We start from the raw sequence: 27,101 nt of genomic DNA, 5'->3' as shown, positions 1-27,101 counted from the left end.
AAACACTTCTAGTGAGATTCCTTCCCACATTCATATTTTATTTTACAAAAATTAAATAAGAAACACAGACTCAGCAGAATTTGCCAATAATACATTTCTGAATACATTCAACAGCTCTGCTTGTTCATATATGAAACTAGAGCAAGCTTAGAATTTCAAGTGATGTTCAAAGGCACCTGGGCTTGAATCTGCATCTAATAGCTTTATCATTGCAGGCATACTACTCTTCAGAGAGAAAACTATGCTATGAAGTTTCTTAACATCTTTGTGTTCAGTTGATTTTTGGTGAGCGAGGGAAGGAAGGTTATTATTGAACAGTATTAGCCTCACTTCCAGTCTGATGTTCATCATTTTAGTAAGAGCAAGACCTATGTTGATAATGATACATCTGTTAAGGGCATCACCGTGAGAAATAGGAAACAAGTAAACTGTTGTGATGGTAGGCTTCTATCGGACGCACACACGTGATGGAAGGCATAAAAAGCATGGGGCAATCTAGATGTGTTTACTGCACTTGGGATAGTTACTGAAAAGTTATCCATCTTCATTGCCCATTTATCAGAAGATCCTTGGGGTTAGAAATTGGAACAAATAACTATGCCAGCTTAAGGGAACATCACACGGCTATGCTGCCAGATCTCTAGCCTGCTGATTAAGATAAAGACGGCATGAAGAGAAAGTGCTTATATTTTCACACTAGATGGAACTCCCTCACTCAACACTTAATGAATATACTTTGGATTTAGCCCAGAGACAGGGCCGTTACCCATTTTGATCAATACTGAGTTCAAAATGGTGAAGTAGCTACATTATTGGATCATATGTTCTCCGCTGTTGAGTGCCTTTTATCTCTGATTAACTGTAGAAATGACAATTCTACAAAGAGGCACTCCCTAAATGCTAACCCTTTAACATGGACACTACCTGTTATCATTTCTTAAAGTATTAACTAAAATGTTTTAACTGATCGCTCCTTCCTGTTTGTCTCTAGCCAAGTTGTTATCTTCCAGGCTTAGATTAGGACTTCTAAGTTCACTATGTACTTCATTTTCCTTTTTCACTTGATTTTCATTTGTTGATTCAACTGGAGCTTTCGAGATCTCCTCTTCTAAAGAGGTTACCACTTTTTCCAGGGATTCCACCAGCTCATCCCTCAGTTCATCTTCAGATTCTTCAAAGTTTCTATACAATTAATGAGAGAAGATTGATTCTCATTAGCATAATTAACATTCAATTCTCATACTGGGTAAGATATCCATAAAAATTATTCTGAAAGGTTGGTTCATACTTCACAGTTTCCTTGCAAAACTACAGAGTCACTACCACTCTCATCACTTGGGTAGGACTGCCTGAAACTGCTGTATGAACAGAAACAGCATCTTGTGAACCTTAAAAGCCAACGAATTTATTGAACTGTGAGCTGTGGGCTGTAATCCACAACAGTTTGTGCTATAATAAAACTGGTAGTCTTTGAGTGTTCACAGAACTCTCATTTTCTCTGCTTCAACTTAATAACATGGATATACCTTTAGAAACTATAAAGAGAATGTGTACCCCAATTCCTGTGGCAACTGACACACATTCTTCACCTACTGCCATAATGAGAAAACAAATGATTACCAATATGGAGGCACCTGTTTATATAAATCACTTCTATGCACTCTCAACCAATGCATAAAACTAGTGAGCATGTGGTCTGGGAGGACACAACATTTGAAATGGCAAAGAACAGTACAAAATTAATTTCTGCTCTTCATTCATGTGCACACAACCAAATTTGTTGCAATTGAGACTATTTTTATTTTTAAAATGTATATCCCATCTTTTTATTAGACCAGTGATCAAGAAGACCTTTACAATATTTAGCATGCTGTAATACTGTTGCTTCATCCAGCTTGCTATTTAATGCATGCTAACTGTATCATCCGTAAATCCTCTTAACACATTTATTATTAAGTTAGATGCTAAAATTATTACATGACTGTTTTTACTCCATGTAAACCAAACTTCATCCCAGTCACGTGCATTTGCACTGTTCTTTCTCCACTATCTAATGAGTACGTTTGCCGATTCTCCTCAACCTGGGCCTCTAGAACTATAAAAAGGTTTGATGTGTTAATAGTCGAAAAATACTGTTGCAAAACAAGAGACTTGATTTGCTAACCTGGCACTGTCAAATAAGTTGAAGATGGATGGATAGATGTGAATGACTTACGTGTCATCATCATCAGATCTGGAATCAAGTCTGGTTTCATCCTCTTCAACAGCAGAAGCCACTGCCACATCAGTTCCATCGATTTGTGAATTCAGTGGATTTATTGTCTCAGCTGGGAAGGAAAATATTTTAGCTAATTGGTTTAATTTTGGTTTTAACACTAAGTACTGTGAACTTAAGAGTATACATTTATAAAATTTCACAAAATCCTGTCCAAAGGAGTGAGGTAGAAAGTGTGTGACCATCTAGTTTATTTGCCTTTATGCCCATTCACAGATGACCTATGGTGAATTTTTCAAAAGTTAAGGAGTGACATACCTGGATCAGCCGCAACACTAATGGATTCCTTTCTCTTAGTTACTACAGATCAGGAGTAGGAATAGCAGCCCCCAAATGCTGTTGGACTGCCCCTTCCATAAACCTGACCCAGCTTAGTCAATATTGAGAAGTGATGGGAGTTTCAGTCCATCAATATCTAAAGGGATGCATGATTCCTCCCCACTCCTTCCATCCTAGATCAAATCCAGTGCTTCATCTCAAGTAAACTCATTGAATGAAAGTGATTTAAATGGGACTAATAATTGGATTTAACCCTGTTTGATTTAGAAAAGTTACTAAGTTTGCTGTGCAACTGTAATAAATACAAAATAAGTCTCAAAAGTGATTATTAAGCAGCAAATGTGCAACGAATAACTTACATTGCTCTTTCGCTTGGAACAAAGTATCATTGGAACATTCTGCTTCTGCTAACATATTCATTAGTGTCCCAGGTGATTCTTGGCTCCATTTTCTCCTGTTTTCAGGGAGTTCCAAAGGCAGTGTGATTACCTGATCAACTAAGAAATAAGATACACTCACTCACTGTCGATTGGCACAATATTCATGTAAATTAGATGGTAGCATATTTCACAAAAAATACTCCTCTCTGCTGCCACTATTTTCTCCTACTTCTCTTGCTTCTGCAATAATTACTCTTTCAGAAAATGTTATTTGGGAGGGGAAATTCTACATTTTCAGTCAATGACAACAAAAAATATGCTTTATGATGGCAGAATCTCCAAAAGGTAGGATTACAACAATTTAAGATATGTCTTCACTAGGGGGGGAAAACCCACAAGTCTTAGGATGCATCTGCACTGTAGAAATAATGCCATTTGAAACCTCTTTAACTGCTATGGCTCCATTCCACAAAATCCTGGGATGTGCAGTTTTGTGAGACACCATCACTCTAGCAGAGAAGACTAAAGACTTTGTAAATGACAAATCCCAGGGTTCCATAAGACAGAGGTACAGCACATAAAGTGGAGTCAAACTGCGTTAGTTCTACAGTGTAGACCCTTTGAATCATTAAAGGCACGGATGTGACCCTTCATATGTCGATGGACTGTAGTGCTCAACATTCCTCACTACACTGGCTTGGGCTTATGGTTGTCAGAAAACCATAAATTGCCCATCTCTGCATTAAGAAATGCAAAGTATGATTTATGATCAACTTCACAAAACTATTCCTAGCTGAATGCGTAATCTATGAAGACAGGTAAGAAGTCCTTTCGGAGAGGCTGTAAAACAGTAGTGTAAAACTTTCAGCCTTGATTTAATGATTTTTTTCTGTATTTTCTTCCCATCCTTGTAATAGGGATTTGTAAGATAGGTACACCTGAAAGTGGTACATCAGTAGGTGCCTCCTAGTTCTCACCCTGCATACTTTTGAGAAACAAAACTCATCATGCTCTAGGCCTCTAAAAGCAATTATCTTTAGATTGGACAGTTTGTGTTCCCAGCACTGCATTAAACAGAGCAAAGCTAGCCAATTTTTTCTAGTTGGCTTAGCAATTGCAACATTATACCCTGCACTTGAGCCCCAAAATGTATGGTGAACAAACCTACCAGTCTGGAGTTCTAGCACTGTCCCAGGGGCATTTATAAGAGAATGTAGGAGAACAGATATGTATGGTAACTCCTTATTTGTAGGATAACCCTTCTCTATAAGATGGATAAACTACTTAAAAGTACAAAGAAATCTTGGGACTGAGTGAAAGAAGTTGTAGGCTAAACCTTTGTAGACTTTGGTCTACTTCCTCAGACCAAATCTATGAAGGCTTTTGCTATAACCTCTTTTGCTTAGTTAGGGCCCAAACATTCCAGCTGGAAAAGCCAGCTTCCAGTCCAGGAGACTTGGGAGCGTGCCGTTTTGACGATGCATGGCCCCAAGCCACCTAGAAGTCACCCTGGGGCAAAACAGCCGATCAGATAGGGGCAGCTTCAATCCACTCTGGGAGCATGGCAGGAAGCTCCCCAGGGGTTGCACCGGGTTCGCTTAATGCAACCCAAAACCAGCCCAAAAATGAGCAGATATTTTCAGCTCCTATTTGGGCCAGCAGTAGAGGGCACCTTCCGGACCGAGGTGTAGTTGCCGCAGGCCCAAAGCATCTTCTGCAGGGGTGGCTTCAAGCCAACCCTTTGTGGCCATCTGTTTCAGCCTTTAGTCTCAAAGGTGCTACAAGATCCCTTTGCATACTGATATTCCAGACTAACAAACTAACTACATCTCTGAATTCTACCCACTTAAAAGTGGTCATAATCCACTTACTATAATTATTATTAAACCATCTCTCAAAGGAAACAATTGTTGGTTGAATACTTGGCACAGCTTTTATTAGGAATCAAAGCCTGCTGATCTTGTGGCAACTGGATGCATGTAGTGTAAGGTATAACCATCTTGTAGTAGTCAGCTTTAATGGTTGTAAGAACTGCTTACACCGACAGATTAATTGGTCTAGTAAAAGTACAGTACCATGGTTGATGTGATAGTGGGCTCTCCCATTATCTGGGCAGCAAACCTGAGGGCTTGGTCTTTCCTCAGGTAAACAAAAGGCTAAAGTTGTGATGGTTTTAGGTTACATTTATTGGGGATAAGCATGATGCAGAAGCAACAGAGATTACGAGAGGCAATTGCCCAATGAAGATGACCATTATGGGAGTAAGTGTAGAAACTTAGAGATGATTCCAACTGACAGACTATAAAAACCTGGGGTGTCACAAGGCATTGTAGAGGGGGATGACCACAGAGACTTTGGCGGGTACAGACCGCCTCTTTGAGTCGGGCTGCACCCGCCCCTTCCCCGCCGGATCGGGGCCTGAGCTGCCCGAACGGCAGCCACTGAGGCCCTGATCTACCGCTTTTCGGCTGTGGGGAAGCAGCGCAAAACACCGCCGCTTCCCGCGCCTGAAAAGGGGTGTCCTTGGGGCTTCCAAGCCCCAGGACACCCCGCGGCGGCGGGGGGAGGGGGAGAAGGGCCTGCTTGGCCCCTTTCTCCCTTGCTTTGCTGGGCGCAGCCGTCTGAAGGCTGCGCCCAGCGAAGCAAGCGGCGCCGCGGACCAGGAAGGAGCTCCGAAACGGCAGCTTCCTTCATGGTTCAAGGGCGCCCTAGGCGCCCTGCCGCGGATTGAGGACGTCACGTCCGTGCCGCCCCGTCTAGAGGCGGCGCGGCCGTGATGTCCTCACGGCCGCGGCCGTATGGAAGGGCCGCCGCTGTTTAGTGCATGACGAGCACGCACTAGGGTTAGGGCGGTGCGGAAGCACCGCCCTTTTGTAACCCTAGTGCGTGCTCGTCACGCACTAAAGTGCCGGTCTGTAACCGGCCTTTGGGATGGATGGAGAGGTGCTGCCTGCCTCAGACACTGGTGTAGACTATAGAGACTCAGTTTCCTATGATCATCCAAGACCCAAAATAACATTCATATCATGAGTAGAATAGGAATGTTCAGCTAGTTGCATTAGGGCTTATCTTTCTTTCTAACATCAGCTGAATATGACTTAGGCTGGTTTTGTAACTTTGTAACCACTCCTAAGTAACACATGAAGGAAGGTGCCTTCATATACAGTATAAGATACCCTTTTGCTAATGTAAGATTGCTTGCTTAGAATAAAAGCTTTTCTTGTAAGATCTCTTTTTTTCTACACTCTCTTCACATGCCTTTGCTCAGTATGTGCACATGTATGCATGTAGGATTCTCATCTGACAGGAGAGGGAGGGATAATCTCTGCAGAGTCAAATGTGGGAAAAGTGCAAGATAAAGCCCCTCAGTAATTCCCAATCGTGGTAGCAAAATAATTCAGGGGTTCCTGCTTTGACTCAAGAGCAGGAAACGGGACCACAGCCCATTACAGATGGTAAGACTTCGTTTAAAAATTGCCATTTCTAAATTATATTATTCTTCATGCAACCAGTTTTGATCAAGCCAAAAACAGATAGGACGTGGGAAGGAAACAGTCTGTATATCCTCTTTCTTTGCATGTGTCCATAATTTATAGGGATGTCTAATTCACATTTTAGGAACCAATGACCTGTTACAGACTGCCAAAATAAAGCTGCTTCGGGTCTCTTTGGAGGTATGCTGTTTAAATGATGCATGCATCCTAAGAATCCAGAAGCTGCACCAAAGCTGCACTCCAGTGCTTAGGAATGGAGTGTGGCTTTGGCGCGACCTCCGGACTCTTAGGACCCATGCATCATTTAAATAGCATACCTCCAAAGAGATCCAAAGCAGCTTTATTTTGGCAGTCTGTAACAGGCCAATGTTTCAGATCAAAGTGCAGTGCCATTCTGAAATATTCACTTCATTGCACATCTTAAAGTACATTAACATGCATACAGGGTAGCCAGGAACAATCTTTACTCAATATAAGAATGGTAAAAATTTCACAAAGATCACCTTCTTCCATCGTAGGGCATACAGAGGTTATATCTGCATTTTCAAGAAGGTTCAGGATAGTCTGTGGGGCTGAAGCTTTCCAGTGTTTTCTGTTTACTGTGGCAACATCTTCACTGTCACAATCTAACAGGCAAGAAGAGATGATATTCAATAGTTTTAAAAAACATGGTTGCAATTCTGATGCTCACTATTATACATAAAGGGCCACTGCCAGGTCATATAACTGTTTTTCCAGTAGGTGAATTTTAGAAGATATTTTTCTTTCTCTTTGTAAAATCTAAGATATGTGTGCAAATGGAAAACAGTAAAAAAAAAAAATTTTTTTTTCCTTTCTCTTTCCTTACTTTTTCTGAATATGGAATATTCGAATATGGAAAATATGATTTGTTGGATCATTTCAATGCAATATCAATATACTCAGCTTTGTATGAACAGAAAACTCAATAAAAATTATAAATAAAAAAAATTTAGAAGATATTTCAAGATGAAATTCTGCATAAATACTCTTTGAAAATAAACTTTATTATTTATTTATTTAGAACTACTACTAAAGAACTGACATTATTCTTTCCTCCTCTCTTACTGAGAAGATAAAGGATGCAGCTATTCTCTCACTGATGACCCCTGTCCGCTTCCTAACATATTTAACTTGGAACCAGGACCTTTTCAACATAAACTGCCTTACTCACAAGAGACTAATGGTACTCTGCACATTCCTTCTGCTCTCTTATGAGAAATTAAGGGAACTTCATGAAAGAAATTGCTTACCCTCAGAAAGAAAAAGAAAGAGCAAGAGCAACAATTCTTGAAGCAACTAAAACTCTGTCATTACAAGGTAAGAAATCTGGAAGTGAATCTATTTAGGGAATACTATCCCAGAACTAAATGTGGATATAAACAGATGGCAAACAGTACCAATTTATCTAAACAGAAAATATTATGAATATGGAAACAGAAACTTTTGCCTCCTGGCTAAATCATTAAAAATATAATGCTTCCAAGAAAGCAATATAGGCAATTAAAAACACACCTGAAATTCTATTTTCCTCCCCCTTCACTTATTCTTACACTTATTCATTGACCAATGAATTCCCAGACTAGATTTTGCAGAAATCTATTCTGACTTTTGAATTTGAACAACCTCTTATTTCAAAGGTTCTGTTCTAAGTTATTGTTGTTGTTTTTTCTCTCCAGGTTGTTTTCCTTTTTTGTTTCTATTAGGCACCCACATGTTGATGTTTTATAATTGTAAACAGAAATTCTTTAATACAATACAAAAACAGAAGTTCTGGGCAGAACCCTTTTTGTTATGGACCTTTCTAGCACTCCAATAGTTCAACAGAGCTTTTAAAAATATACCTTGGTGACAAAGCAGCTAGGAATCATTTTATGGTGAAAGTAGAAAACAAACACAGTTGTATGAACAAACTCTCAACAATACGGTTTATATAATATGAGCCTTAAATGGAACACTTGAAATGCAATCAGTAATTAATATTAATAATTAAGAATAACATGCAAACAAGTCTAGTGATTTCAAAAAGAATACCCATTTTCCAACAGCATAATTCTTCCAATGCTTTGTCTATGATATTATCATAGTTGTTTTTCAGATTTTTCTTAAGCTTTTCTCCATCTTCAAAAGTCAAAGTGTCATTAAGTTTATCATCCTGAAATCAAACAAAAGGTAACCCAGTAAGAATTTACTCAACTGATTCAGATTATTTAAGACGTTTCGTTTAGACAAAATAAGCAAGGTAAAAGCAGTGCACAAACATGATAAACGCCAAACTTCTATTTTGGATTGGATTGTAGACGTGCATTTCACCAAAACCTGTGCCTGCACTCTTTACCTGCTTGAACTCTCTTTATCAACTCTATCAAGTTCCAAACATTATTTCAGAAGAAAGAAAATCTCCCACAAGGAATGACTTTTATTTATTATTACTTTTAATTTCATTTGTATACCACCTTTCTCCTAGAGTGAGACTCAAGACAGCTCCCAGAGAGAGGGTTAAAAAACCCCTTTGCAATAAAAAATTTAAACAATTAAAATCATTACATAAAACAGTATAAAATCATTTTATGAGGCCTACAAAATTTTAAAAGATAAATAAAACATATCAATAAGAAGCTCCCCTGCTTACACATTAAAAGGTCTTTGACTGCTGGCGAAAGGTAGACAGGGAGGGCACCAGTCTAGCCTCCCATGAAAGGGAGTTCCCAATGGTGGGAGCAGTCACAGAGAAGGCTCTCGCTTGTATCCTCACCAAGTAAGACTGTGATGGTGGCAGGACTGAGAGAAAATCTTTCCCTGATCTTAAAGTTCTCGCAGATTTGTATGAGAAGATGCACTCTTTCAATAAGTCTGGACTCAAGTTGTACAGGGCTTTGAGGTCATGACCAGCACTTTGAACTGTGCCCAGAAATGAACTGGTAGCCAGTGAAGCGATTTCAACAAAGAAATTATGTGCTCCCTAAAACTGGTCCCAGTAAGCATTCCAGCTGTCGCATTTTGGACCTGCTGAAGTTTCCAAGCAGTTTGTAAAGGCAGCCCCATGTACAGTGCATTACAGTTGTCTAAACAAGAAGTAATCAAGGCATGATGAGTTTATAGCCATCACTTTGAAAAGTTATATCAGAAGAATAGAAGCCATAACCTTACATTCTAATTTTGGGACTCACATATGCCAATTAGCACAAACATTTTCTGTGCATACAAGCTACTCCACTTGTCCCAATGAGGGACATATCTAGATTGGTTTCCTTCCCTGAAGGGACCAGAAGTGCTTTTGTAGGCAAAGGTACTCAGTACACAGCTTGATGCTCATGTAGTTCCAATAAATCACTAAATCATACATCAGCAGTCTAAAGTTGTTATACCTCTTTCTCTTCTTGGATGTTGCTTACATCTGGGAAATCAGCTTTTAGGTCAATCTGAAACTTTACACCTCCCTGAAGGGAAAAAAACAACAAGTTCTGTATAGTAATTAATCCTGTCCTCTTTATTATGAAAAACGCTTTAATCGAGGAAAAGCTTCCATGAGGAAAAGGATTGGGGGGGGGGGATTTTTGTTCATTCTTCTTTACATCTTCAGCCTTCAGCTCTTTGTGTCAAATCTCAACTAGAGAGCTGCAAGAAAATTTTGGAATGCCATGAAAGGCACCATGAAGCTGCAAATGAAAGGAGGAATGTGCAAAACCTTGACTGATTATGAGCCTATGAATGAGAGACCTCTTAAGTCTCTCTGCCATCAACAATCCTGCTCAGGTCTTGCAGAGTCAGGGCCATGGCTTCCTTGTGTATAAAGGTAAAGGTAGTCCCTTGACAAGAATGTCTAGTCGTAAGCGACTGTAGGGGGTGATGCTCATCCGTTACTAAGCCGAAGAGCCAGAGTTGTCCAAGGATTACTGTGATGATCATATGGCCAGCATGACTGCACCGAACACTGCTACCTGCCTACCGAAGTGGTACCTATTTACTTGTATTTGCATGCTTTCAAACTGCTAGGCAGAAACTGGGACTAAGTGATGGGAGCTCACCCCATCATGCAGCACTTAGATCTCAAACTGCCAACGTTCCGATCTTCCAATCATTAGAATTGGCATCTTAACCACTAAGCCACCACATCCTTGAGTGTCTATTTCTTTCCTGAACCCAGCCTGGACATATGGCATTTCTTGCTCCATATATGCTCCATGTAAAAGTTGCAGAATTATGAGCATCACTTTGCATTCATGGGAAGTTAATGCAAAGGTCCTGTGGTTACTGCAATCCCTGGTGTACCCTTTCTTGGGGACTTGAATGTACATTGAGCATTTCCAGTCAGTGGACCATTGTTTTGTTTTTCATACAGCGCGCCCTTGTTTTACACGGGGGATTCGTTCCGGACCCCCCACACATATAAAACAAAAAACGCATATGCTCGAACCCCATTACAATGGGGCTCATGCTCATGGTGGTGGGCGGCGGTGCGCGCGCGCCATGAGCACACACCCCATTGTTTCTTCTGGTGCACAATGCCAGAAGAAGCAACACTGCTTTCAGTTTATGCTGAAAGCAGTGTATAATGCGCGCGTATGACACAGGTGCACTGTACTTACTGACAGATTTTAGTTAGAACTAGAGTTCATTCTCTGGCAAATACTGACTGCCAAAGCGCTGCCTGAAACCCCAGTTTCAGATCCATCAATATTTTTTTAAAAGGTTGTCAGAAATAATATAAATAGGAAAAGAGTGGAAATAAAATATATAGCTCTTCAACCTTTGCTTTGTGCTTTATTTCAAAGGCATTTCTCTCCTGCCAGTTATGGAATCCAATCTGTTTCAAATTTTGCTCAATATCCTGTATGAGAAAAAAAGAGATACAGTATTGTTATTACCTGTTCATATGCATCCAATCAATAGCATAGTAGACTTGCATTTTGTTTTGTTTTTTTAATAAAGATAGCAATCAAGACCTCAGTCTTATTGCTGACTCAGAATGAAGTATAGTGGGCCTCCACATTCACTGGAGTTAGAGGACCCCCATGAAAGTGAAAAAATTGCAAATAAATAAACAGTACTTTTTTCACATGAGAGAATACCTCTCTAGGAATCTCTAGGTCTTCCAGCAGAATTCTATGGTCAACATTTGCCAGAATTTGACCACAGAATCATGCTGGACAAATGTTTAGAGAAGTGTTTTTGCTAGGAATCTTTAGATGCTTCAACGCAGCTATATGGTCAACTTCTAGCAGAATTTCTAGAGACCGATAGAGAGAACATATTATTCAAACCCACAAATAATGAAATCTGCAAAAGTCAAAGCTGCAAATGTGGAGGGCTGACTGTAAGGGCATTTACAAAATTTAGGTTAAACTAACTCAACAGTAGATTTTAAAGTTTTGGAGTGAGCTGATCTCCAGCCAGCATTATTCAAGTGAGCTTATGGTTGTGCAAGGGGATTTACCCTTTTGTTCCTTCCTGAAGCCCCCAACTCCCCCTCCAAATCTGCTCTGGACAGCTCCCCATTCTTTTAGAGCCAATTTGAGCATTTGTGTGGAAGAGATCTGTTTCATCAATGGTGCCCTTTTTGGTCATGGGTGGAAACAGCTGGATAAAAACCCCAAATCCCATATCTGTTAAAGTACAACAATAACATTACTTTTTTCTAAGGTAAAATTATGTATTCATAGAGTTGACATTTCAACTAATATTTCGTACCATAAGTTTGCACGATATACAACTGTTACTACCTGGAATGCTTCATCTTTTCCTTCAGAGATATCATCATTGTAAATAGGAAGGTCCCCAGAGTTCCTCTGTTTCACAAGGTAGGTCTTGTCTTTTATATTTTTATTCTTCTTTAAGACAGCAACAATAATAAAAGTGAATTTACTAAATCCTAGTTTCAGCAGATGAATGCATAGGCAATTTTTACAACTCCTTTCCTTCTGCATCCTTCATATTACTCAAATCTATAGAATTCAGAATTTTAAAATAAAAGTACATTGCTGAAACAGTGAAAGTGAAATGTTCTCTCAAGTCCATATTGTGGCAAGAAGTCAATTAGTAGGTCAATCAAAAATCCTAAAATTCTCCAGAACCACAGATTTCTTTTTCGAAGTTTGCTTAGAGAATTTTATCCCGTTTTAGTTAGCCTAATAAATATATTACCACAATATAGTTTTAGGAATTTGTCATGTAGTCAACACAGCTACCCTGTATTTTAATTATTTTCCCAAGACATTCTCACCAGCTTGAACACACATTTCCTGTATAATGACAAAATGAAAATTATTTGCACTAATTAACTAAATATTGAAAACATTCGTCTAATTCTGGTAGAGCTTAATCAGATTTCTTGATTTGCTTCTAATTCAGGCACAAACTTGCTCTCTTCAGATATATATAATTTTCCACAATCCCTAAATACCCAGGGACCATATCCATCCTCTTTATTCCCCCAAACTGGAAATAACTGGAAGTTAATTTCCTGGGTCCACAAATGTGATGGACTCCCAATTAGAATTAAATAGGAGAATCATGCCTGTTGGAGGTTTCAGGAAAGAGTGACTGTCCATTTGGGTGCTAGTTTTTTCAGAGATGTGTGGTTGGGGCTTTGGTGGGCTGTACAAGGTCCAAAGGCCACAACATTGCCACTTATGTAAACAGTGGTTTGGAACTATCACAATTATCCTGTGAATGGAAGGGCTCTTTTTGCTAGTAGGATGCTTTTGATCCAACAGGACTTTTTCATTGGTTTACAAAAGGGGAACAGTGGTCTTCCCCAGGTCCCTGAAAATCTGTTCCAGAGGACTGAATGTTCCGCTAGAAAAGCCAGAAAGGTGACATTGATGTTTATCACACTATGCTCTTAAAGAGGTACTATTCCAGTGTGACTCCTCTAGCAGCCTCCTGTTGCATGCTGGGATTGGCAGTTTTAAGGAGCTGAACTTCTCTGCCTGAGAATTCTAAATACCCCTCCTTAAAACTGCCAATCCCAGCATGCAACAGGAGGCAGCTAGAGGAGTCACACTGGAATAGTACCTCTTTAAGAGCTCGTCTGATAAACACCATTGTGAGCTGTGGACAGAAAGGGGAGTTGGTGACTCCCTCCTCTTCAATAAGTGGGTGTATTCTTGGAATAACTTTATTTGCAGATTCAACTCAATGTCTTCCAACCCCCTTCTACCTAAAATGCTAGTGCAACCTAAAAACTAGCTCCTCAGCGTGATTCTAATAGAGAGATCACAATAAACTGTTGTTGGAAGAAGCAACTGAAGTATATTTGTAGAACTGTTTGCACATATTAGGACAACTTCGTTATTATTTGCACAAAGTAATTAATACTTTGTCACCGCAAATTCTTGTTATGCCTATACAACAATAAAAGGGGGAGAATGCATGATCACTGCTCAAAAAAGGTTTTCTATTCAGTTCAGAGAAAGACAGTTCAAGTCTGTCTCTTTCTCTCTCCCACACCCCAGCTTCTAGAATAATAATTAAATCAAGATGAGCTTCATCAACAAAACTACAGGAAATGACTAATATCTTTTTAAAAATTAATTATCCTGACCTGTTTGAATACCATCTAAATTCTCTGTCATTCTTCTTTCTATATTTTCCTTCTCCTCCTCTTTCTCTTATTTATACTCCCCCACCCTTCTTTACCCCAGAGCTGGGACTCAAGACAACTTAACAAAATTTATTTATTAAAAATTAAAACCAATATAGATACACACATATGAGTACAAACGTGCAAAACTTTATAGTTAAAATATAACTGAATGATCAAAATAATTAAGGACAATTTAAAATCTATCCACTAAAAACACAAGAAAGATTGATGTGGAAAACTGTGCACCATGTGTAATGCATGGACATTTACCTCTAGTGCTTCTGCTTTAAGTCTAATTTCATTCATTTCACTGCGATACTCCTGTCGAATTTTCTGCAGCTGTTCTAAGTATTCCTGTTAAACATTACTAGATTTTAAACATTTTAAAACACAGGCACTTTTAGAAGCAACTTGTACTGCACTGGCAACATATACATTAACATCAAACTCCTATGCATACCTACTCAGAAATAGGTCCCATTGAGTTCAAGGGAGCTTATGCTCCCAAGTAAGGCTATACATAAGTATGTAGCCTGATTTAATATGTAAATACCCACATAAAGAGAGAGAACACTGGGATATGGGAAGGGGCTGGGGCTGGATCATGATGACAATGAAGCAGTGACTACTACAAACAAAGTGACTTTGTGTATGGTTTCTTCAATTCATACCCAAGTGGAATACTAGTAAAGTGGACCCTTGTTATACGCTGAGGTTTGGTTCCAAGATCCCCATGGATAACAAAATCCGTGGATGCTCAAGTCCCATTAAATATAATGACATAGCAAAATGGTGTCCCGTATAAAAAATGGAAAATCAAGGTTCAATACTTGAAATTTATACTTTTTAAAAACATTTTCAAACAGTGTATGCTTGAATCCATGTATAAAAAAATCCATGTATAAGAAGGTCCGACTGTACTACACAGGGCAAATTATCATCCTCACAATGTTATCCTTCTTACCTTTTCTTTCATTTCATTTTTTTGTGCAAGAGCTTTTTGACAGGCTCTGAGCTGTTCTTCTTTCATCTCCTGATTCTGCATGTGACCATAAGGGAGATCAGCAGAAGATGGGCGCAACCCCTATTGATATGTGAAACAACTGAAAAATACATGCATAGCACTTGCACATAAATGTTACTTTCTTTCTGAACCCACCCTACCAAACAGAAAAATAAAATGCATAGATTAGACTCTGAGTGTTTTTTTCATATTAATACATTTTTTAAAAAAATGCTCTTTTGTATTTTTCAGATAACAACACAATAGCAGTTGTTTTATGCTCTACTTTGTCATTTCATTTATATGGAAAAAAATGCTTACAAGTTGTTTCTGTACTTTTAACTTGTACTGCTGGGCATTGTATCGTCTTTGAAGGTATTCTGCAGGCCTAAGATGTACAATATAAAATCAAGTGAAAACTCAAATAGGAGATAGGTGTGGCATTTTAAGTTTCACTGCTAATTTCCCACAGTAAATTTTACCTAAAATGAACACTAGACTAAGGCTAGAATCCTATAACCAATTACCTGGATGCAAGTAACACTTAACACGAAGAAGCTTACCTCTAAGTAGGAATGTACAGTAATTCTCAATAATCCCCATTCCCCCCCAAACACACACACAATGTCAGATGTGGGAATTGAGAGATGACAGGAAGCAAAAATGCTTTTTAAGCTGATGTGTACTGGGTACTGTTTTTCAGCAATTTTCCCTCCACCCACCTACCCTGCCCCAAAGTTGTGCAGAAATCGCTTTGAAAAGGCACTGTAGTTGTTGCTTAGGGGGAAGAGGGAATGTGCCAGAAAGCTGACAGCCCTCATTTGACAACTGCAGCTTCTAACTAGGATTTTTTGTTTGGCAGGGTTGGGTGGGGGAGTTGCAGAGGGGGGGAAGTTGCTCTGACAGCTAAAATGTCTTTTGTCACAACCTCTTGTCAACGATTGGGGCTTGACTGGGAGGGAAGCTGTGGGACAAACAGAAGCTAGATCTTTCCGCTGCCAAACATCTGCAACTTTCCTCCCTCCGCAACTTTCCCTCACACCAGGCTTTCACGGAAATCCTGGCTAGAGATGGCAGATCTCAAATGGGAGCTGTCAACTTTCTGGCAACTTCCCTCCTTCTTCTCAAACACTTTCCCAGCTGGTTTGACAGCTGCAACATCTTTTCACAGCTGATGATTTCTGCACAACTTTGGGGCTGGAAAGGAAGAAGGGAAGGAAAGCTGTGGGAAAATAGCACCTAGTACATGTCAGCTTAAAAAGCTGAGCAATTTTTAATTAAGTATATGCAAGCTTTGGGTGGGAAAAAACGGCCCTGGCAGATCTGTAGGAAATTCATGGGTTTTATTTTTCTTTCCACACCTGTTCCCAAATGGTTCAGGAACTTAAATTTCAATCCCATTCAGGAAATTGACAAATTCCCATCTCATCCCTACATCTAGGTAGACATGTATAGGATTGCTCTACACAATATTAAATCAGGAGTATAACATTTTTCATGCTGCATCTCTGTTTTGGGTAACGAATGGCCTATGATTTTTCTGTCTGAAAACTGAGTTGTCTGGCTGCTGTCACACATTTTGCAATCTCTGCTGGAAATTCACTTTGTTATATTCAGTTTCACTGCAGAGTCTCAAATTGAACAAGAATACCTGAACCCACTGACGCTGAGATGTCTTTGTGGGATACTACTGAAACCCTGAAGCTAAGGCACTGGAGTAAACAGAATCTAATTCAATCATACATAGTCAGGAATTCCTGTGTCAGAATAAATAGGCAATCAATATAAGTATTAAAATTCAAGACAAATATTGCTACCAATGAGGTGGAGGAGGTGGTGGCTCTTGTCCTTTCTCCTTAAAGTACTCGTCCATTCTATGGCTAATGCGAGGACCATCCTCCTGCACAAAGGGTCTTTTCTGCAAGTTTTCCAGTTTCGCGTAATAATGGTCATAGCGTCCACATATTCTGGCATGTTCTGGCTTCCTGCACATCTTTAACTTGGGACCCCAGAGCTGGAAACATATCATATTTATGAAAATTATGAAGAAAACAAATCTAGTTCACTAAATCTAAATTTGTATGTATTTGGTTAATCATATTATTCATATAACCCTTCATAGACTACTGAAAGTCATCCAGGGTTACCCCAGTGTGGAAATTAAGGAAGCATGGGCCCAATTAGTACCTGAATGGGAGGCCAGAGAGAGTTCCACGAAAAGTGGATTCTGACCTTTCTAAAGAAGAGAGAGATACGACACACCATACTGAGTTATTCTCTGCTGAAGCTAAAGCGTACAGTATATTTAACGTCCTCCTGAACATTCAAGTATTTATGTCGCTATGAATTTCTTATTTTTTTCCCCATGCCACATGAACACATCAACCTTCTTGGCCCACACTGCAACTTCTGAAAGCTTGTCTCCCACACCAAACTAGGATGTTCTTAATGTGAACTTATTTCTTCCTCTTAACTAAACTTCTATGAAGAAAGGGAACAATTTGTAAATGAGCACAGGTTTTCATGTTTGTGATGGGGTTTGAATTCAGAGTAGTATAACAGAATAAAGTTTTAATCATTTACCCTTAATATTTGGTAAATATTAAATACATTGTAAAAAAATCTCAGGATTCTCTCTCTTTTTAAAAAAATGTTAAATATCCTCAACCAAGACTTTAATGTGTATCATCACATTAAAGAGAAAGAAAGAGACCATGAAGAGGAGGAGGATTTCTAGCACGGGCCTCAAAGGCACACTGAATCGTGAATCACATAGTCTGACCCTTGTTTGGTAAATCATACAATTGCTAAAAATACATAGTTTTTCCCCCATTACCTGGCCAAAAGGATCCTGTATTCTTGAAGGAAATTTCCATTCATTTTGATTTAATAATTCTGGCTTTCTGGGAAGCATTTCCATCTTGATTTTTGGAGAATGATGGCCATGGAATCTTGGTTTCTGAACCTTAGGAGCTTAATTAATAATACAATGAAGCAATGCTCTGATAATTATTATTAATATTATGTGTTTGATCCAACATTGTGTTATATAATGTTTTATTTATGTAACAGGATTTCCCCTTCCTCTTCTCCATCCTGCACTCCCCTTCACTACCCCTATATCTACTCCAGAGGCTTCCCAAGACTCCAGGGCAGATTCAGAAGCCATACAAATGGCTGGGAGGAAGTGAAAACTGTTCTGCCACTAATGTCTGTTCTGTCAGCAGATCTGGATACTGTTGAATATTGTTGTATCTCATGCTTACTTATTTAATCTGTTTCTTTTTAGCTAAAACAACCTTCAAATGCCAATGAAAATAAACCCCGACTATCATCTCTAATGTTAGCTTATCACTGTTTCAGTCTCTACTACTGATGAAACCTCTCTGTGTACTGATAGTATGTAACTGTTGTACACAGGTTAGAGCAATACTGTACATAGGCTCCCTCATCCTATATTCAGAGCACTAGAATGTGTGTTCTGTCTTAGAGAGCAGTGGAAGACAGCAAGGTGGCAATTCTTTCCTTGTTTATCGTTTACAGAACAGCAAGATGGCATTTCTATCCATATTTAGTCTTTACAAAACAGAATCAGAGGCTTCAATTTATTCCAGTGTGATTGTTGCAGACAGCATATAAAATAAAGTTCCTTATCCTTGGAGATAAATCCAATTAAAGCAATCTGCCTACAGCAGAGAAGAGGAGAGATATATTGTAATTCAGGTTGAGTGGAATTTTATGATAGGTCTGATGCAGAATCTCTTAAACTAGTAAAATTATCTCACAACACATTTTAGTCTAAAACATTTAGAGACACACACACATAGAGGAGTATTATGCTCTCTTTTATAAAAAGCCTTATTATGTAATAGCTTGCCTGAAGACGGTGAAGGTGATGGTCTTTTCCTGTGAAGCACAGTGTGGCTGAATTCTTCCTCCATGATCTAGAAACAAATGTAACATATCACTTCTATGTCTGGGCTAGCTTTCAACAAGAGTAGTGACTCCAAGGTAGAGTCTCACTCTATATTATATACAAGTCAGTAGCACATTCTGGTAGCTCAAGGCAGGAGGGAACACACATCTTGTTTTTAATCTTTTCCTGGGAAAAGTAAGAAAAGCAGAATTTTTTACTAGACAATTTCTGCCCTCTCAGTCGTCATCTCTTTAGGGCTCATCCCTTAAATGTGACGACAGTGGGCAAAGCCAAGGAGACACATTTCTAGTATAAGGTAATCTAACAAGGGAATAAAATAAAATCAGGCATATTAAGGCCACTAGCAGCTACTAGTTAGGATGTCTACATATCTCCTCCACCATCAGATATCTGTATATCATTTGCTGGGAAAGATGAGATGGAAGGTGCAGCTGAACTTGTCCCTTGCTGTGGGATTTCCTTTGGGACATCTGGTTCACCACTATGTGAAGAGAATGGTGTATTTAGGTAGCCCTTTGGTCTGATCCAACATGGCTCTCATTATCTTCTTATGAGAAAGTGGGAGATGGCTTATCCATGGGAAGCGTATGGCTTATCTTCTTTGGATTAAATCACTTTATAGTTCCCTCAGCCACAGCAGCCACTCACCTCAGGGGGTAAATATTTCCTTATTTGTTTCTCCAAAAATGGCTTTTTTAAAATGGAGTTGATAGAAGGGCGATCTCTTGAAGATGTTTTAAACAAATGAGATATTAAACTTCTTAGGTCATATGAATACTTTGTAGATACTGGTACAAAATGGCCTCTACAGATCTTTAGCACAAGCTGGGGTAAATTGTTGCCTTCAAACTGTCATATAAAAATAAAGTCATTAATAGTGAAATGCTGTCATAAACAGATAAGTTTAAAAGTGCTATGAGAGAGTGTAAATTGAACTAGGGAGTCCTGGAGCTAGACCCGATTGTTCCTCAATAACAATGGAATAATTGAGACTTGTGAACACACATGTAAGTCCCACTGAATCAGTGGGTCTACTCTGCTTGGGGCTATCAACTGGATTTAGCTTTTCACCTTAAAGTATGCGTACCTGGGCTGTCCCCCCTGTGAGATGCCATTTCATTCTTTAATCTCAAATTCTATATACTGTACAAAGTATGAATGTCCACAATATTTGTTTATCATACAGCTATAAAATAGCTGCAAATTAGCTAACCTGATATTGAAAGCTAAATTGCACTGATTTTATTAATTAAAAGTATTTTGAAATAGATTTTTATTTTTGCCTGTCAGGGCCAACTGAGAGCCTGACAAAATAATAACAGTTCTGACCATTAGAAACACAATAAGGATGGAGACAGCCTAATTTTCCTTAAAGATGAGTTCTACAACTGAAATGCTGCTACAGAAAAATCCCTGGTTTGTTTACCAACCAAGCTAATCTATGAGGGTGGGAGTAAGACCATCACTAAAGATCTCAGATCTTTTATAGTTATGATTTCAACAACTGTCAGTAAATATGTATTCTTAGTAAAAAAAATTATATTCAATGATGGAAGAACATGCAGTCTGACAATGTACTTACAGGGTGCTTTAAAGTGCAGAGCTCATACAACACACAGCCAAGTGACCATATATCTCTATTAAAAAAAGAAGAGTATCAGTAGAAAGAATTTAGCAAATGAGTCAAGCAGACAGCCAAAATGGTCTGCGCCAGGACCACACTGCTGCCGATCGAGCCAGGACCATGGCAACCAATGCACTTGGCCCCAAGCTGGGCTGTTGCTGTGGTCCTGAACCGGTCACTTAAAAGGAGCTGGGTTTATTTCTGCTCCTTTTTGAGCTGGTTCCTTTCTCTTGGAGCAGCATCAGGGAGCCTTCCAGCTGTGTTTGGGACATGTGTCATATAAACTCCACGCCCCCAATGCGGTCCAACGGTGGACCTTTTGGCCTGTCTGTTGGAGGCCACTGCAACAGAAGCATTCATCTCAATTCAGCATTAACTAATTCTAAACATTCTATTTGAATTGATATATTTCATTAAAAGGAATAATAGAATATAATCTGTTTGCTTAATCTGGGAATCAGTAAAATGAGAGGAAGTAATTTGCTGATGTAAAATAGCAATATTGTGATTAATTATGTTTTTAAAGAATTATTTGAACTAAAAACAAATTGTGCCCTCCAGAGGCTGTTGGACATCAATTCCCGTTCCCGATAGTCCTTGCCAGCTCAGGCAACAGTGAGGAATGCTGGGAGTTTGGAGCCAACAACAGCTGGAGAATGGCATATTGTCCACCACAGTACAGAGTAACAAAGAATTTCAATTATAAAAGAGATTGTGGTTTTGTGCCTTCAAGTCACCTGTTGATTTATGGTGGCCCCATGAATTTCATAGGATTTAGTTAATTTCTACAGTGCTTTGTCTTTATTACTAAAATCTGTGTGTCTGTTGGTGTAGATTTGTCAAAGATGGCTCTTTTTAAAATTGCTCTTATGGTTATGACCATTTTCTGATTACTAGAGCAAAGCACAAACATAGAACTGCCTAGAAATTTTAAAAGTAGAAGAGTGATATATAAGAAAGGTGTTACAAACATTAGAACTACCTTAAGACACATTAAGTCATGAAGCTCTGAGGTATTCGTGTATGCCCTTTTCACTATATGATCTAAATATATCAAACAGGAACATTATAGCACTTACGTTTTATTGTTATATGGCTTGTTCTCACAGATCTCAGGTGATAAATAATACGGAGTTCCTACACATGTGCGTGCAAATTCCATAGTGCTAGAGAAAACCGAGATGATAAAATTGAACAATAAATTTATCTCATTAAGTAGGGAATTTGGAGTTGGGGAAGCAACTAAATATTAAGAAAAAGTGTCCATTGAAGTTACATATAGTGAACTGATGGTTCAATTCATCATTTAGAGTTCATAGGAACAAAATATAACAGAATAGACTTTTCAGTATCTATACTGTCTGGAACAATACTGACTTAGCACTAAAGTGATTAACATCGGAAAACCACAAAATCATGTTTACTTGCTCAATGTTCTCGCAATCCCAAAGTCTCCAAGTTTTGCTATCATTCCATTATTGCTGAGAAAAATGTTCTGCAATCAAAGAAAACAGTACGCCATGGTTAAAAGCAGGCACACTTTATGGCTCAGCAGTGAAAAACAATCTCCCAGTATTACCTGTGCTTTTACATCTCTGTGCAGAATCTTCCTGTCATGTATATGCTTCAGTCCTAAGGAGATTTGCACAAACCATCCCAAGATCTACAGACAAAGATACAATGTCAATATTTTGTAAAGCACAAACACTGGCATTGTGACAGGAATGACCAAATTCTGCCCCCCTCCAGAAGTGACAGATAACATCTTCCATAATTCTATGCTGTCTGGGGATTATAATAGTAGTCTAACACCGTAGTACTCCAAGTGGTTGTTCATGTACTGGTGTTGGACTACAAGCCATGAGCTGTTGGTCTGTGGCAGGTTTCCAGGGCATTAGAGGAATACAGTGATAATATGGCACAAATATGGCACCACTCCCTTGCAGATTTGAAAAAGCAACTGCTGGTCCACCACATAAAATAGCTTGAGAAACATTGGGTAACACCAGGTTGGAGATGGCAAGTGGAAAGGAAGTATTTATGTCTGCCTTTATATATTTAGATATTATACATGCACACACATGCTCACATATATACTGTAGCAATATCCATGATATTTATACTATTAGGATATACATTACCATGTGCTACAAGAACACTAAATAAAAGAAAATGTAAGCTAGGATATAGATCACTTTCTTTCTGTTTTAATTTATTGAAGGGACACGAGTAAAAGTTAAATGAGTTAAAACTTACCTTGTCCTCTTCAAACAGCACTCCATGTTGCATTTTAATCCTCTTCATTAAGTCACCTCCATCACAATATTCCATAATAATGTACAACTTATTTTTTTCTACAATAAAACATATCAGTTTCTGAATAAATTATTTTATTTATATATATAGAATCATAGAGTTGAAAGAGACCTCAAGGGGCCATCCAGTCCAACCCTCTGTTGTGCAGAAATAAACAATCAAAGCACTCCCGGCAGATGGCCATCTAACCTGTTTAAAAACCTCCAAAGAAGGAGACTCTACCTCTCTCTGAGGGAGTGTGTTCCACTGTCAAACAACTCTTACTGTCATGAAGTTCCTCTTAATGTTTAGGTAGAATCTCTTTTCCTGTAATATAGCAATTAACTGCTTTGACTGCAACTTGTACAGCAATAGTAAACTTAAGCACGGTACAGCCTGCCCCTTTTCGCGCTGCAGTCCCAATCCAGCATTTTTTCAGGCCAAAAAGAAGTGGCAAAATGCCTGGAAAAGGGGTGCCCTTGCGCCTTAGGCGCCCACGGTACCCTGACGCTAAAGAGGAGATAGGGGAGGCCACCGTGGCCCTTTATTCTCTGCATCGTTGGCATGGCCATTTGGTTGCCACGCCAATAATGTTTCAGAGCTCCTTTCCGCGCTGCCATAAGCACCCTGGGGCGCCGCAGATATGTCATGCACATGCCGCATCGTTTGAAAGCAGCGCATACATGTCATCATTACGCACCCCATGTGGATGGCACCACATAACAATGGCGCCCTCCACAAGAACTAGGGCTCTGGAGTGTGTGGTTGGTGCACACTACCGAGCCCTAGTATTGGCGCCACTACGCGCCTTTTTGCCCATCTGTCTCGGGCCCATATCAAAACCATAATCTGGTGTATTGCTTATTGTTCAAACACCTTCTCTATTTTGTTATTTAAAAGTGCTCAGTTGTTTGCAGTCTATTATATATAATCATTATCCCGTTTGGAATAATGTCAGTCTCTTAGAGCTTCAGTACCTAAGAGATGTATTATATAATGAATAGATTAAGTGCTCAGTCTTTCCAGTAAAATAAGACTTGAGTTTGTCCACCTCTTGAACCCACATTGGATGGCCAGATTAAATAGAAGTATACAAATTAAAAAAAAGAACACCTGTAGAAACTGCCACCTATACTGAATGTACAAGACCTTTGTCCTTTTGCATCTGTCCACCCACCACCAACTTCTTCTCTAGTGGTACTGGCATCAGGGTAATCAGAAGTGCCTTTTAACCTTATGCAAAGGAGATCACTTTACAAGACGCCACTTAGAACGCTGTGAAATGAGCTACATCTGAGAGTGCTTTTACCTCCACAAGTTGGTTGGAGAGGAGGCTAAACCATGTCAACAGCAAAATCACTGCTCCTGGAGTGAAAGGTTAAAAAAAATTGGGGGTCAAATGACACTTTCACAGGGTTGCCTAAGAGCATCGGAAAACACATATTTCCAATGGTCTTAGGAACTGAGACACCGCTCCTCTATCTGGGGAGTCACCACAACATGAGGAACTGTATTAAAAGGTCGTGGCATTAGGAAGGTTGAGAACCACTGTTCTAGAGCCAATTTCTAGCCCCACGGAGGAGCAGACCCACTGAACTAATTGGATTTACATAGGCCAGACATTTTAACCTTTCACTCCTGGGAAACAAAGGATCTATGAAGGAATCCATACAAAATAACAGAACAGTCAAAAGATAAAAACTGACCTTGAATGGAAGTGTAGAAGGTTACTATATTAGGGTGCTTCAACCGGGCTAGAAGGGCGACTTCTTTCTGAGATGATTCTTTCTCTTTTCTTGGCATCTATTTCAGTTTTAAAAACAAGATTATTTTGATTTTTTAAAAAGTATATATATAAATAATGAAATATCTTTTAGTAGAAGAGAGCAACTTGTGATCTTGCTATCTAGATGCCAAGCCGCAACTCTTGTTAGTCCTAAGCAGCATAGCCAATGGTAAGGAATGATGGGAGTTGCAGTATAACAACATTTGGAGAGCCAAATGTTCCCCTCTATAGTTTTAGAGTATCTTGCATGCAGATAACAAAAATATAACAAAACCACAAAACACGAGAAGAAAAACCATACCATACAATGACATTTGGGAGGGGCTTTATAATTAAAAATTAAAAGGCAACATGAGACCTGAATCAGGGAAGCAAAATATACTGTGTATAAGTATACTTAATCCGCAAAACACACACCAGTAAAACTGGCATTTTATGAACAGAATATGCACAGCTTGTCTATAACTGCAATTTATCATTGCTTACTTCTATCCCTAAGAAACAAGGAAGGATTTGCTTTAGTTTTCTAGGAATGTAATTCGTTTAATTTATTTTCTGTGACTAGTAAACTGGGGGAAGTAGTACAGTGAGGAACATTGGGCCTCCAGAAGTCCTCAGACTGAGACTATGGCAGTTGTTTCACCAACATTTGGATGACTAAACCACCCTTACAGGTTTACACCAGGTCCCATTTATATTTAAATAGTTGGATTTTTATGGTTTTATTATATTAAGCCACTCAAAGATGATTCACTTTATCATAGACTACAAGTACTTTAACACACAAGCAAATGTAGGACTGAGAAGCAATGGCAATTTACCTTTGTTAAACTGATTTCCTTGATAACACATAGTTGATTATCCTCCTTTCCATGGGCTAAGAAAACTTTGCCAAAGGATCCCTCCCCAATCATTTTAATTATTTCATACTGATCCATGGTACTTTATTTTAGAAAAACACCTGAAAGATAAGGTTACAGTGATGAATATCTACAGAGACACCTGTGATATCTTTGTGTTCATTACTAATTCATTCATTCATTATTCAGATGTTTTCTTAATGTAGTTTGACCAGTGTAACATAAACGGAAGTCTTCCCCACAAATAATGAAGAACATTGGTACTCACCAAATGTAGTCACAAGAGCGCAATGCTCATCTTGATTACAAGTGGAGAACCACGTTGTATATAACTGCATAACTAGAGAGAGAATAAGAATGTCATTATTTCCAATGAATTAACTTGCACTTAACTATGGTATCCCAACATACAATGTGTGAGAAAGACCCCTTTGACACACAAGCAGAGAATAATCCATCCTATCCTGTTGATCCATACATGCAACTTTAATTAATCTATAGTTTAAAAAAATACATACATGCACATGGTTTATGGTGTTGTCTGAGGGTATATGATATAGCCACCTATTGAAACTAAACAGATCTGTCATTGCATGGATGGGAGATATTTTGGGAACCTCTCGTATATTACCTTATGTTCCATGATGGTGGCGGGGGGGGGGGATTAAATAAATAAAACAGTGAAGGCAATGTGTGGCCTTCAAAATGTTGTCAGATGAAGCCTGCCTCCACCATTTCTCACCAGACTAGAACTGATGGGATTTGTAGTCCAACATCTGGAAGGCCACAGATTGTTCACTCCTAACATAAACAAAATACGTACATGAAACTAGAGTAGTGTGCAAGTCTCTCATATGTAGGAAGAGAGTTCGAGAAAAATGGTGGGCATTTTATATTTATTTATTTGTTTGTTTATTCTATAGTGTTGGCATTTAGTTTTAAGGTGAAAGGGATAAGTGTGTGTGAATGTGTGTGTGTGTGTGTGTGTGTGTGTAATTTTTATTTTATTTAGTTATGTATGTATTATGTATTTATGTATGTATTCTATTGTAACCCGCCTCGATCCTTTTGGAAAGGCGGGATATAAATAATAATAATTATTATTATTATTATTTATATCCCACCTTGTTGTTGTTGTTGTTGTTGTTGCTATTTACAAAGCCACACTGGGCATCAGGGAGGGAGGGGAAGGGGGCTTACTTCTGAGATTTACCACACAACAGACAGGGATGACGTCACACCCAAAGATAAAAAGAACCTGTTGCCCCGCCCCCTCCTTCCCTTCAAAGCCCAGGGGCTTTTCCCTGGAAAGGAGGCCTAGAGCAGAAACCGCTGGCTCGCGCTCCCTCACGCGCAGGTTTCCATGGTGACGGGAAAGCGCGCGCTCTCTCTCTCACTCCTCCTCTCCTCCCCCCTCCCTCCTCGTTCACTCACGGCTGAAGGCGCCCTTTCAGACTTGAAAGGGGAGGGGGCGGGGTCACATAACGGTCCTAACGGTCGCAAGTGGGGAGACTCGGGTGCGGGTTCAATAAAGTCTCCCTTCTTCCTCCATTCACACCCCC

The 27,101-nt window shown here is 39.2% G+C and overlaps 1 protein-coding gene across 4 annotated transcripts; it reads right to left on the bottom strand.

Moving 5' to 3' along the window:
• Position 1: 1 nt before the first annotated feature.
• Positions 2-27,101, bottom strand: NEK5 (NIMA related kinase 5). 4 transcript variants are annotated; one of them, XM_042445586.1, is made up of 24 exons: positions 26,974-27,101; positions 25,808-25,879; positions 25,501-25,640; positions 24,600-24,696; positions 22,855-22,952; positions 22,178-22,261; positions 22,023-22,093; positions 21,678-21,764; positions 20,557-20,611; positions 19,623-19,823; positions 18,915-18,981; positions 17,874-18,010; positions 16,855-17,051; positions 15,359-15,425; positions 14,999-15,118; positions 14,305-14,388; positions 12,170-12,277; positions 11,197-11,277; positions 9,815-9,886; positions 8,481-8,601; positions 6,932-7,054; positions 2,914-3,051; positions 2,216-2,327; positions 2-1,182 (listed from the first exon to the last, which is right to left on the bottom strand). In XM_042445586.1, the coding sequence occupies exons 3-24, from the start codon at positions 25,615-25,617 to the stop codon at positions 960-962; spliced, it is 2,460 nt and encodes an 819-aa protein (XP_042301520.1). In that variant the 5' UTR covers positions 25,618-25,640; positions 25,808-25,879; positions 26,974-27,101; the 3' UTR covers positions 2-959. The 4 variants fall into 4 exon arrangements, 3 of the variants coding, with proteins under 3 accessions (XP_042301520.1, XP_042301521.1, XP_042301522.1); XM_042445587.1 differs by having other exon boundaries at positions 12,170-12,274; XM_042445588.1 differs by having other exon boundaries at positions 14,999-15,073.

Source organism: Sceloporus undulatus, chromosome 1, assembly GCF_019175285.1.
Source record: "Sceloporus undulatus isolate JIND9_A2432 ecotype Alabama chromosome 1, SceUnd_v1.1, whole genome shotgun sequence".
In the NCBI taxonomy this organism is placed as follows: domain Eukaryota; kingdom Metazoa; phylum Chordata; class Lepidosauria; order Squamata; family Phrynosomatidae; genus Sceloporus; species Sceloporus undulatus.
The sequence above is the reverse complement of the archived record's forward strand: the minus strand, read 5'-3'. Positions and strand labels throughout refer to the sequence as shown.

What these genes read in the sequence shown, in the direction of transcription:
- NEK5 (XM_042445586.1), bottom strand. Translation starts at nt 25,617, where the DNA reads ATGGATCAGTATGAAATAATTAAAATGATTGGGGAGGGATCCTTTGGC. An exon ending in ACATCCAAGAAGAGAAAGAG is followed by an intron (nt 8,602 to 9,814) that starts GTATAACAACTT and finishes GTTTGATTTCAG; the next exon opens with GATGATAAACTTAATGACAC. An exon ending in AGATCTGATGATGATGACAC is followed by an intron (nt 1,183 to 2,215) that starts GTAAGTCATTCA and finishes TTAATTGTATAG; the next exon opens with AAACTTTGAAGAATCTGAAG.